This window comes from Vespula vulgaris, chromosome 15 (assembly GCF_905475345.1).
Source record: "Vespula vulgaris chromosome 15, iyVesVulg1.1, whole genome shotgun sequence".
NCBI lineage: Eukaryota > Metazoa > Arthropoda > Insecta > Hymenoptera > Vespidae > Vespula > Vespula vulgaris.
The window spans coordinates 4,990,198-5,004,633 of NC_066600.1; the positions used below are offsets into that span (position 1 = coordinate 4,990,198).

The 14,436-nt window shown below is 24.5% G+C and overlaps 1 protein-coding gene and 1 pseudogene across 1 annotated transcript; both read left to right on the forward strand.

Annotated features, from left to right (window-relative positions):
• Positions 1 to 6,817: 6,817 nt before the first annotated feature.
• LOC127069300 (myb-like protein X) lies at positions 6,818 to 9,505 on the forward strand. Its single transcript, XM_051006143.1, has one exon. The coding sequence runs from the start codon at positions 7,052 to 7,054 to the stop codon at positions 8,114 to 8,116; it is 1,065 nt and encodes a 354-aa protein (XP_050862100.1). The 5' UTR covers positions 6,818 to 7,051; the 3' UTR covers positions 8,117 to 9,505.
• A 3,395-nt stretch (positions 9,506 to 12,900) lies between these two features.
• LOC127069570 (U4/U6 small nuclear ribonucleoprotein Prp31-like) lies at positions 12,901 to 14,274 on the forward strand (annotated as a pseudogene).
• Positions 14,275 to 14,436: the final 162 nt, after the last annotated feature.

The following is a 14,436-nucleotide window of genomic DNA, read 5'->3' on the forward strand; positions in this document are numbered from 1 at the left end:
GGCAACAATAATTATTTCCATCAAGTACTTAATTATATGAGAGTATCGTAAATGCTGTAGTCTATCGCTTTCGATTGCATCAAATCTTTTTTTCCATATGTTATTAAAATAATCATACGAATGAGTCATTTTGCAGACACTAATAAATAGAATATTTTTTTTTTTATAGACATTATAAATCATCAAAAATTTTTCCTTCAAGTGCATTTTCAACAAAGTATTTAATTAATGATATTCTTTAAAAAAAAATCTTGAATAAAGGTGATTTTAAGTTATACAATGGTTTCCGCATATATCAGAAGTGAATACGAAATCCATAGTGCATTCCTTCAACTTTACACTGTCTTTATATCTGAATACTTGATACTGAATTTATCTTAGATTTTTTTCTCTGTATCAAATCATCTATCCATAGATAGATGACTAGGAAAGACCAGAAGACAAAGTTTGCATTTCATTACTATTTACTAAAACAACAATGCATTTCATGGTATTTATATATATATATGTATTATATACAGAATTACAATCCAATAATTTGTTTACAACCTCATCCAATATAGAAATTCTTATGTGTGAAAATCTACGTTAAAAGAAATTCTAGATATAAACACAAATATACAATCTAAAGTATAATAGTATGATATTTAAATATTTAAATATTAAAAATATTACCAGTTTTTTAAGTATATCAATGGCATAAGAAAAATCATAATCTCAATAATAAGATTCAATAGCTTGTATTATGACAATAGTTATCAAAAAAAGGTACAAATATAGTTTTTAATTTTTCTGCATTATTGGAAGAATCAAACAAAGTTTTTAATCCTCCCAATAATCCTGGGATACTTATTAAAAGTAAGCGTTGAGATTTGTATATTAGGTTTAGGAAAAAACATGCCTACACAGAGATTTTCTTCTATCAGAAAAGAATTTTTGTTAAACGGAGTTTAACAATTAAATGATAAATACTCATAATGACAAGATCAAAATACCTCAAGTAATAATATTTCATGAATCAATGTATAAGTAATATAAAACATATTTTGCGAAGATGATTCTTTGTATGCTGTACTAGTGAAAAACACACTTAAAAATATTCTATTTCATTTTATTTTTTTTTTAATATCTTTCAAACTTAGAGGAGATTTCATTCTATATAACAACCATTTTTCATCGTTAACTGTTTCCAGTTAAGATTTATATGAAAAAATTTCTATATGATGTTTATCTTATTAATACTATAAATTCGATCGCTTTTATAATGTATAATAAATGCTATTAATTATTATTTATATATTTTTATAAAATGTATATTATAAATGATTTTTGTAATTATATTTGCAAATCAACAATGCATTAAACAAATCCAATCCATTTAAATATGTAAAAATGATATATAAGACATCTCTAAAGTTTTTCTCTATCTTTAGTAATATTTAATATAATATTTTTCAATCGACTGACTAATATTATGTCAAAAGAAGCCGAAAGTCTAGTTGATATTAATCTGTAAAAGAAGTTTCTGAAATATGAAGGTGGTGATTTGGAAACGTTTTATTTTTTTATATTCATGCTTATGTAAAGAAAATATTTTAAAATAGCCCAGCAATCACAAAACGCAGTATCTTCAAAAGTACTGTAATTAATTAATTTTTAAAACATACCTTTAAATTTATGACAATGAATTTATCATAATAATGCATAACAAAAGAGTAATTAATTTCCCTGAATAACAATTAATAAAAGTTTTTCTTATAGCTTATGTTTAACCATATTCAATAAAATAATAAAGCCATATAAAAATAACATGTGTAATACAAATATTTCCAGTTAAAATTAAAACATGTTGATTAAAACATGAATATTTTTTATTTAATATAACATGATTTAAAGATGATAATAGTAAATTTTTTACTAATTTTTTTTTTCAAGATCACCTTCAGTTTTTTATAAATAAAACTAATTATTTTACACCAATCTTTTGGTGAATATCGAGACGAATTCAATCAATATTATAAAGAAAATATTTCTTCTCTCATTAAATTAAAGAATGATTAAAAAGTATCCTTTAATTTGATTAAAATCATGTTTAAAATGGTATTTAGCTGCAATATATTTATGTAGACAACAAATAAATGAAATAAACTATACGTAACTTCTTCTGCAGCATATACCAATTGCTATGTACGCATCTATAATATAATTCTCTGTCGCTTATCTTTCGATATTGTTGGAACTCTCGATATCATTAAATGTGTTTGAATGTACAGTAAGAGATATTTAAAAATTGTAGACGACAGATCAAATCAAAAGCAACTAATACTAATTTATTAAGAACTACGGTAAAGAAGTGCAACATGTGATATTTCTTGTTAATAAGATTATACAAAATTCTTTCAACTAGGATATTTTTTAAATTCAACAAGATTCGCTGTAGTATATTCGATATAATCTTATATTCATTGGTAGAAATGAAATAATAATTATTATAAATTAAAATAATAATAGATATCGTCAATATAAATGAATTGAAGTATTTTCTTTTCTCTCTTTTTTCCTACCATAATATTTGTTAATAGAGCTATTGAACCTAAAACAACACGACAAACTAAAGTTGAGAAACTAATTTAAACTAAACTAAATTAATTAAAGAAGTTAACTAAAGAAGTTTATTTCTATAATGTGATATAGTAAGTAATCGATGTAATCGAAAAAACAAATTTTTTTGTTCCTTTCTATCATTGAAATTTCCTATTGTGTTTTTTTTAAAAACAAAAGAAAATAAGACAATGTAAATTAAAATATTACTATAATAATAATGTATAATAGAATAATATATTAATAAGAACAAATAATTATTTACTTATATAATATTATTTATTCACATATAATACTAATATATATTACTAATTATTTGTAACAAAACATTCGATAAAATATTGTTTTTTGTTGCTAATTTATATATTAGTTATTATATGTATCAATTATATTTATTATTTTTTATATATTTTATATGTCATCAAATAAATGTATATTGATGTTATATCTAGGACAGATCATTGTAAGACTCATGCCATTATTAAAGAAAGATATAAATATATAAGATTAACAAATGTGAGTTTAAAGCCTAGTAAACTACCTACTCTACCCAAATGAACTTGATTGTTATGTTACACATGAAAGAGCATATATACTGATACGATAGATCTGCCTCGTTATACAAGTCCAGTTTGCACTTGTAGCTCATATTTTGTCCATATCTGTCGTTAAAGTTACACATGTTCCAAGCGAAAGCTCTTCTGAATCATCCTCTGAATCATCCTCTAAATCATTCTTTGATGAACAGCCTTAACAAAAATTCGAGAAATCATTATAACAAAGTTTATCAATTTTATATTATCAAGGAAATAATATAGCAATTCGTAGAGCCACTAAAAATAACAAAAAAATAATATTGGAGGAAATTAGAGAATGAAGAAAATATTTGTATTGGAAGAAGAAAAACAGAATCAAAAGGAAGAGAAAACAAGAGAAAACAAAAGAATATAAAAATGGAAAAGAATGTAAGAAGACAGAGTGAAAGAGAGACATTATAAACTTTGGATAAAGAAAATATCTTTTTTTTTAGGATTTAGATGTTTATTGTCATTATTATTGTCATCATTGTTGAATGCAATAGATCAATAAAAAGTCGGCTAATAAAAGACAGCAATTTTATTGGCAGATAAACAAATAGATAAGTCAATGCGCGAAGGCACGATGGAGTTTCGCCCATATATTGACCCAATCAGCCTTAATCAAAAATGCAATGCTTCAATTGATGTCTCTTTGAGCGGAAACAAACTACCATAGATCAAGAATATATTTTGAATTTTTTATTATTGATTTCACATATTAATGATGTTTATAAGATGCATCAGGATATAAATGCATTTTACCCGCTGTTTAGTGCCGTATTAGTTTGGGAGTATCTAATTTGCATGCACGTGATTTTGGGATTAGAAGAAAATCTTTCTTCTTTTCTTTTTTTCTTCTTTCTGTATTTAATTATAAGAATTATTTCATCATTTTAAAATAAACAATATACGGATTAAAAAATTTTCATTTGTTTTAATTAGGATTTTATACTAATATTAACTTAAATATTTAAGAAGATTCATCAATTGACAAGATTTATTATAAATCATTGACAAAATGCTTTATAAATAAAAATTCATAATAAATGTATTTTTTAACTGTTTAATGTTATACTAATATTATATATATTTAATTTAAATACACATTATTTTTGTGTTTAGAAAATTTTTTTTTTCACTTAATTATGAAAATAATTTTAGAATGAACGATCAGAGCAGAACAAATCAAAGCATACATATTTGGTAATATTTAAACTAATAATACATAATTATAAATAAAAATACCTAATACTTAATACTAATTAACTTAAACTAATTATGTAATATTAATAATACTTAATAATACGTTTTTATAAGGTATTTTTATATATTAAATATATTATAATATTTTATATATTACATATATTATTATATATTAAGATGTATGCAAGTTATGCAAATTATGCAAGTTGTGTCGAGAAATGTTAGTCTAATTGAGTGTACGAATTGTTGTCCTAATTGTGAAGAGTGTCCTAACTTGAAGAAAAAAGAAACTAAAGGTTCTTTTAACCTATATGATGCAATTATGGCTTGAACTAAAACTAATCAAGTCTGAACATTATTTCCGAAATTATAGCTGTTTAAAACTTGAAATATGATTTTATTGAAAAATGTTTAATTTAGAAAAGAGGAATATCCAAACTATCTACATAATTCTAGTTCCGGTCATAGATAAATATTCACTCGATATATACGCAGAATGTCAAGTTAATCGGTCCATTAGTTTCTAAGAAAAATGATTAAAAAAAAAAAAAAAAAAAAAAAAAAGAGTCAAAGAAAATAATTAAAAATGTAGTCAATTTGAAAAATGTTGTTTTGAGAAAAAGACATTTAAAGTTTTCTATACTGTTACGAATAGTACGATTGAAATTATGATGGATAACAATTGATTTCAGTAACTTACCTGCAATCATGTATATCTGAACCATACAGAAAATATTCCTCAACTTCAAAAAGTCTTGTAAAGTAGTTCTTTCTTCTCTAAAGATATTTAAGGTTTTTTAAAATCCTTCATTAAAAATGACGACTGCTAAGAAATTTACAATTTCTATGGTCTGTCTCCTACAGTGCAAATGTTTTGGAGCATACACATTAATGAATTTAAACTTTTGTTTTATATTAATGAATTTAAATTTTTAAAGAAAGAAGAAAATTAATTATAGGTTTATATATAAATAATTAAAGTAATTTTTTGAAAAGAAGTAAAATAAGATAATTTAATCTTTTTAATACATGATCTCAATAATCTTTTTTTATTGTTTAATTTAATACTGATTTAATCTTTAAATATATATAATTGCGTAATTGAAAAAATTAAAGAATCTAAATAGAACTAATGTTGAATATTTTCTTCCTTCAAAAAGTTATTTACAAATTTATGTAAAGTGTTCTATGTTTAAACGATCAATCTTCTTCAATATATTTTATGAATAGAAATAAGAAATAAATGTTACATAAACATAGGTTTGCATATCATTGCATAATATTACTTTGAAAATAAAAAAAGAAAGGAAAAAGAAGTTGATTTATGTTTACATTTCAACATGGTAGAGAGATTGAGCTTATTTTTATTCTTGGTATTTTATACTTCATTTGCTTCAATTCACTGAATGTTGAAAAAATTTTGAAAACGTTATTTATGCCATCGATGAGAACAGAAGTAATTCTTGACCAACTTTGATGAACAAGATCACATTTTGAAGACGAAGGTTAAATCTAGGATCCTACATTTTCCAATTTATGAAAGAGCTTTTTATTTGTGCATAAACTGTTTTCAAAGAAATATTATTTTTAATATAATTTTTTTCAAAGAAAATAAAGCTTTTTCAACAATTCGAAAAATAGGCATTCTAGATTAAACCTTCCTTTTTAAAATGAGAGTTTGTTCATCAAAATTGATCAGGAATTACATCTGTTCTCATCGATGATATAACCATTATAAAATCAGGGGTGATGAACAATCTTGTGCATTTCTTTTAAAAATGAAAAAAATCATGTAGAACTGTAATTATTATAATATAATTAATTACAATTAATAAACATTGTAATAATAATTATAATAATAATAATTATTGTAATTATTAACATTAATCACTATGAAATTGTTTGTTAGTTTATATACGATTTTTTTAAGGTTTCTTTTTGTAAGTCTAAGTTATATTTAAGAATACCATAATGATACTATTAGATGTAAATGATACTACAATTTTCATACCATATAATCCTTTTGTAAAAAGTTTGTTCATAGAGAGTTATATCTACTTTTATATTGGTCGATAGCAAAAAATATTGCTTGAAAACTTTTTTCTTGTAAACAAATACGTATTATTTAACTTAATAAACATTTCTTTTTCTTTATTACGCAGTAGTAAAAAATATTGATTCAGAGAAAGTTTTTCGTTATATTTATCTTTTCCTCTTTTACGTATTTTATTGTAATACGTTTTATACCGATTAATCAATATTTCGAAATTGTCAGGTATTATTATTTGTTGTCAGATGTTATGCTTTAACAGTTTGAATTTTTGGTTATAGTTCATCGGCGGTTATATGATGCTTTGGTATAAAAATAAATTTAAAAAAGGGAAAGAAAAGAAAAATATATATCTATATATATTATGCGTGAAGAGCACACTTTAAATTATATGGTAACGGTCAGGGTCAACGGAATTATGCTATCTAAGATTATCAACGGCTTCTAGAACTTTTGTAGTGCTTCTTGGGAATACTATAAATCAACGTGTTAGATTTCAAAGCAAGGCATTTCCTCTTCAAACATTATTCTTGTTTTCAAGTGATTCGTAAAGATCCATACCGTGTTCATTATATGATCAAGATTAACAAGAAAGAAGAAGAAGGAGACCAGATTTATAATGGCAGTGACAACGAACTTTGACGAGACTAATACAGCACTGTTTTATAAAGGTTTATTCGAATGGTGGAACGAGGAAACAGAATACCTTTTTCAAAGGATCCAAAGGTGGGCAACTTTAACTAGAGGATACGATCGATTGAGGTCAGAAAGGTTATCGAAGGGCCGTTTGACAATGCACGCGGAAAGTGGATCAAAGTGGAATTTTTCCTCGAACAAGCAAATATTTCTTCGAACAAAAGAATATTTTATCGAGGAATCTTCTTGGAGTCCATCTTTTTACATCCTTAAAAGAAATCAACGTAGATCTCGTCAAGAAGAGAAAATAAAGATCAATCGTAATGCTGACAATGTTCTTGGATATCGAACTAATGATAATTTGGATAGCACTTGTTTAGAAAATTATAGATATGATAATAGTATTTATTTCAAGACCATCGGTGAAATTAGAAATGATAAGAAAAATCTTAGGGCGATTAACGATGATTTTAAAAAAGAAAATCTGTTAATCGATACTGAAGTAGAAGAAAAAGAAGAAGAAAAAGAAGAAGAAGAAGAAGCAGAAGAGGGAGAAGAAGAAGCAGAAGAGGAAGAAGAAGAAGCAGAAGAGAAAGAAGAAGAAGCGGAAGAAAAAGAAGAAAAAGAAAAAAAAGAAGAAGAAAAAGAAGAAGAAGAAGAGAAAGAAAAAGAAGAAGAAGAGGAAGAAGAAGAAGAAGTTAAAGATGAGGGTAAAGATTATGAGCCCACGCTCGTTTATGATTCTATCGGTGATAGATTTTATTTCGACAATGATGTTTCCAAAGATAAATTTAATTCTAATCAAAACGATGTTGGTGTTTGGCCGATCATTGATTTAGCAAATCTCGATTTGAATTTGAAAATACCTAACCTGATGTATCATAAAAACGAAATTAAATGGATGATCGAGACTAATAATAATAATATGGAAATAATAGGAAATATTGAGAATAGAAACGATTATGAAAATAGAAGGTTTAATTATGGATTGAAGAATGAGTTTAGAAAGAATCAAAATGAAACTAAGGGAGGTTTAATTTCAAAATAATTATACCTGTAGTTATGATCAAAAGATTTATTGTTTGCTAAGATAATAATGTTAGCTCAGAAAAACTTTTAAATTATACGAGAAATATAAATTCCATGTTTCTGTCACCACGTCATCGTTATTCCATCAATTTAAAATAAGTAATTATTCAATATAATTAAAAATAGAAGAAATTATGGATACAATGTTCCAAATTGTTTGTTATAATATTCATAACATATACTTATAAAATATTCATAATATTTAAGGTATGTTTTTCAGAAATATTGGAACTAGGATGAATTAATTAGCAGTGTAGCGCGAACTTTCTTGTTAATAATTTTTAGGGATTAAATGAGAATGCATGTAATACATACTTCCATATGTACCATCAGTTACCTTCATATTATCCGTCTTATTATTATCTTCCTCCTTCTGTTTGTGCGCTTATGTGCATATGTATGCGCCAGTGAAAAAGGTGGGAATGCATGCTCGATGTGTGTGTGTAATTGTCTCTTTTAAAAATAAAAAAGGTATTCTTTTGCTTGTTTTCCTCTCATCAAAGCATAACAGACAATTGGATAATACGATGAGCTGTATAATTTAATTACCTATTTAGCTACATCATTTAATTACTTGTTTAGTTCTTTTACAGAGCGATGTACTACGTCACTGATTTAGTTCTTTCATATGAACGACTATATTTTCCTAAAAACTTGCTCCTTATTGGAGAACTTAAATGAATGATCTAATTATATTTGTAATTATCTAATAATTCTTAATGTATTTTTTAAACTAGTTAGTTCCGAGGAAAATATATTTCTCTAGTTGTTTATTTCTTATTACGTATAACTAAGTGTAAGTATAACTAAGAAATAAATATTATATTTCTAGTAATATAATATTTGGGATTGTATAATCCGAATGATTTAATTTCTTATAATACTTATATAATACTTCTCTCAACATTTACTTCTAATTATTACTTAATAATAGTCGAAATTTATTATACTTTTTTTAGATATCATTATCTGATCAATCGATCAACATCGCTCAAAGCATAAGTTATAAAATGTGTATAAAAATAGCTTTTTCTTTTAAATATAATCTTTTAAATTCTATGTTCTAGGCAATGTCAATGTTTTCTTCACTATTAAAAAAATGAATAAATATAAATAAATAAATATTAAAAAAGAAACAAAAAATTCCCTTCTTGAAAAAAAGATAAACAAGATTCTTAAGAAGAAAAATGATCGAAAGGATACAGGATACAGACATGGATATGGAAAATAATCGATTAGAGAGAATCAAAATGAGATAAAGAATCAAAAAAAAAAAAAATAAATAAAATAAAATAAAAAAAAAAATAAAAACAAAAAATTTCCTGTAACGACAATATTGATTCAAAATTGTTGGTAATATTGTGATGAAATTACCAAGGATGATATGCTCTTTAAGATGTAAAAAGTGGGAGAAGGGGAACCTAACAGCACATACGTCAATATCAGGGATATGGAGAGGTGATGTGAAGAGAAACAGAGAGAAAAAACCGGGATTTGATACTCGAATCGATCCTAGTCGTTAAGAAAGGGTACAAGCTATTCGACGAGAGTTAAATGTCGACTTAAAATTTTAAGTAAATAATTAAAATTCTTAGAAAGTGTACTAAAACATTAATTGAACATTTTTAACATTATCAGAAGAATTTAAAGTATTTTTAATAAAAATAAAATACCAGAGATCAAAATGTTTTAACGATTTTTTTTAAATATCAACGTTTTGATCGTTTAATTGGAACAATTATGAAGTATTCGGAAAGAGTAATTTAAAAATGTTTGATCATTTTAATATGTCCTATTAATATTATCATTATTAATATTATCTTTTAAATAATGAATTTTATGTTGAAATATGATTTATATAAAGTTTATTATTTATTAAGGGTTTTCAGGAAAATTAATAAGACATGTCAATCGAATTATAATTATTTATATAAGTACATAGGTACATATTTATAATTTTTGTTCGTACGTAACTGTTATAGTACTAAGTTTTATGATTCAACCATTGGAAGAAATATTAAAAGATTTTATAACCATTGACGTGGAAAAAAAAGCGATTGATATATTATTAACTGTTTGTTATGTAGCAACATATATATTTCTTTGTACTATCCGAAATCTTGTGTCGAAGTACCTGATAAACAATAACAATGTTTTATTTTCAAAGAAAAAACAAAGAAAGAGATGAAATAAAGTGTTAAGTTAATATTTCGTTTAATACCCAATACATAGCTTTCGCAACGATCCTCGCATTTAGTTAAATTGGAAGATTCAGCGTATATTTATCTAGTATCCTTAAACCGAATATTCGCACAAGTATTAAACGAAAATATGAAAGCTTATTATGAAGATTCAGTGAAGAAGGTACATATCGATGCTTGGCAATCTGTTGTAAGTAATTTTTAATTTTTTTTTGTTCAGTGACGAGTAATAATAATGATAAAATTTGAAAAAATTTTGCTATAAATTTCTATTTTGTTCACATTATAGTTTCATCTTTGCGGAATCAATAACTAAGCAGATAGGTTTTTCGTGAATCCACTCCATATTCCCATGTCATGTCCCAAAAAATCAAGAACTGCTGACCCTAATGATATATACACCCAAGGTATTATTAAAGAAATTTAGTAAAATATTTATAATAATAAAAAAATAGCTTGGAATGGTAATATTTAAAAGTCTCCTTTTTTAATTACAGAATTGTTACAAAAGTGTATTTCATTTGATCGATTGAAATATAATATTACAGGCTACAAATTTTCTTACATCCGATCCTGTAATATTTTTATTAATAATAATTTACTTAATTAAAATTATTAATAGATGGAGACAGAATTATTTTTGCTAGTCCGTCATAAGTTTATTATATTTAGTTTACAATTAACTTAGAGATAAATTTATATATTTTTCCTTATATATACTTACATGAATGTAATTTTTTTTAGACGCTAGATGGATTTTTCAAATATATATAAGTATGTGTCAATATATATATATATATAAATTAAAATTAAAAAGAAAGTATTAAAAAAGAAAGCAAAAATATTACAAAAGTATTTCAAATATAAGTGTATATCCACCTCATATGTATATCTGTGTGTGATAGATATAAACTCGACTTTTGAAAACTTACTTGCTTTTTTTCTAATTTTTTAAAAATATTTGAGTATTTTTAATTGCGACTAATTAAAACCAAATGAGAAGAAAAAATAGTATTAATTATTATAATCAAATATTATAAACGGTAACGTCACAAATATTTGCCATAGAATTTGATATTAATTTCATTACCTTAAAAATTTTGAATAAAAATACGAATTAATTTAATATTTCATTTTCTCAAATCAAAGTTTTACAACACAAATATATAAGCACATTCGAGTAAATTTATTAAAAATTGGGATAAAATTAATTCAATCATACATTAAAATATATCTATTATTATTTATATATAAAATATATTCATATATATATAAATTATATTTATAAAAATTAACAATTTCTAAATTGAAAATTTCATTTGTACGCAATGTTTAATTATGTATAATTTAATTTTTAAATAACATAATAATCATATTAGGAATGTTATTCATTCGTTAAATATAATACCTTTAGTTATATTATTGTAATAATTAGTCATAATAAGGTACACATCAAGTATATATAAACAATTCTTAATCTTTGATATTTGTAATAATTCAAGTTAATTTCCATAAAATAATGATAATAATTAATAATATTACTAATTAAAATATTAAGTTGTGGAAAAAGGTTTTTTCATATTTTAATGCAAAAGTAAATCGTTTCCAGTTATTGAGAATAAAGATTATAATCAATAGTATAATCGGGCGGCAATAGCTCATAGTAAATAATTCTTTTGTTCTTCATATCGATACATACCGATCATGTACATCGGCATCATTTTTTTTAACATCAATCCTGATTTTGTCACCGTTTGTGAAGTTTTTCCTTCCTTCAATCATGATCTTTTTCGTACATTATTGTCCATAATGAGCCATTTCAAAAATGATTTAATTTCATTCCGTTTTAGTAATGATTCGTAGGTGGAAACTCGATCTATTAAATTTTTCATTATTAAATCATGTGACACAGGAACATCGAGTTTTTTTTTATGTCCAAACTTCTTCAAATGATTTAAAACTGTTTTGTGGTCTGTGTTTAATTCCTCAGCGATATCATATGCATTACTTACATCGTAACTTCCATATTGAAAACGCATGTCCATTGATATTGCATCAATCAATAAACATAAATTTTTTTTGCATTCTTTCCTTTTTTGTAATAAAATTTCAAAATGTATCGAATTTCTTTTTTATTTTCACTCATTTTCAAGATGTAATAACTTATAGACAAATAAATAAATATAATTCTTCTAAATTTCTAAATCTTTTCTAAAAATAGTCAGTGATATGTCATCTTTTAAACGCATGCAATTATTACCAGATTGATTGATTAATAATACCAGAGTTATATGATCGTAATGTCATCAGCCGAGAAAATACGAAGAAACTTTTTTGCCGAATTAACTCTATATAAATAACGAATTAAAAAATAAAGTGGAACAATAAATAAGTTTCAATCATTTTTGTAAATTATAATACTACATGACTGCGATGGCTGATTTTGTTAATTTTATTCTCCTTTACTTGTGTCAATATTATTGAAGTATATAATTTAAGATTAGAAAATAGCATAATTAAATAATAATAATATCTCTTACCAATGAGTTATTAGCAGAGTTAGAAGAAAATTACGATTTCAATCGAATGGTATAAGAATCAGAACCAGATTTTATTTCACTAAACATTTTCAAATCTATTAAAGAAGGTAAATTTTTATTTCATTGTATTTTACATATTTATAATTTTTATTAATGTCTTTTTATTATAAAAGTAAAAGTTGTTTCCGCAAGAAAATTAGTAAAGAAAAATTAGCAAGAGAAAAGCTTTCTCTAAGCAAAGAAGCTGAAAAAGATTATGTTTAAAATAGAAAAATACAATGGAGTACCAGAGTCAATAGACCCTGTTAAATCTAATTCAGAATATCAATTGATCGTTGAAGCTAATAATATGACATTTGATATAGACAATGAAATAGGTAATTTATTTGTTTAAGCCGATGGTATTCGCAAACTGATTGTACTAATTAGTTTTCTTATTCATACTTTTATCTTTATGTTTTATTTAGCTACAGTACATTGGTTCACAAGAGACATATACTCAAAAGATTTCCAGAACTCAAGTCATTGGTAATAGGATCTTTGAGATATGTTATGACTGTACGAGAACTTGGAAATAATCTTGATAAAGCAAAAAATAACAAAATTCTACAATTTTTTATGCAAACTATTATAATAGTTATATCTGTCATATACTTTAAATACATTTATTATGCTCAAATTCTTCTGATTGCAATCATGTTTGTTATTATATTTTATTACGGACAATTTTTAAGCGAAGAAGAAAGATAAGTTATATGCGAAGCCTGTGAGATGGCAATAAAATTAAATAATTGTAAATTTAAGATATTTGAATATGTAGGAAGTAGAATGGCAATTTACAACACCAAATCTTTTTATAATAGTTGGTGCATCTATGATTGCAAAAATTATGGGTATATTTATTTAAATTTATTTCTCTTTTTAACTATACATTAACTTTTGAAAATCTAATATATCTATGTCAATTATTAGATGTTCAGGAGGTTTGGCAAAAATGTTCAAAATGCCAGCTTGTAATATATTACTCTTAGGATCTCAGAGAAGAATGCTTTCTGGTTTATCACAAATAGCAAGTCTACCTTATACAGGATTTACATATTATTTTGAAATTATCTAAGAAACACTATTTGCGAGTTTATAGAAAATGTTTACAATTAAATATTTGTACGACAGTAGTATCATATATGTTGGCAATCAAACTATTTCAGGATTTACAAAGAAAAGCAGTTAAACTTGTCGCAGCCAAAGCTGCTTGTCATGAAAGTATTGAAGGTCATATTGGACAATTACTCCATGATGAAATAGAAAAAAAATTAGATGAATATTCAAAGGAAACAATTGGAAAAGCAGGAATAGGACATATCAGATTACCATAAATTGATGAAAAAACAAGTTTGAATTTCAGATATTATAAAAAATTTATGAAAACAGCAGTAATGGGGTGAAAGTATGTGTTGTGAAACGAGTTTCAGGAATGGATACAAGTATAGCATTTACACCATTGCAGGTATTTTCAAAACATTTATTATAATCATTTA

What these genes read in the sequence shown, in the direction of transcription:
- LOC127069300 (XM_051006143.1), top strand. Translation starts at nt 7,052, where the DNA reads ATGGCAGTGACAACGAACTTTGACGAGACTAATACAGCACTGTTTTAT.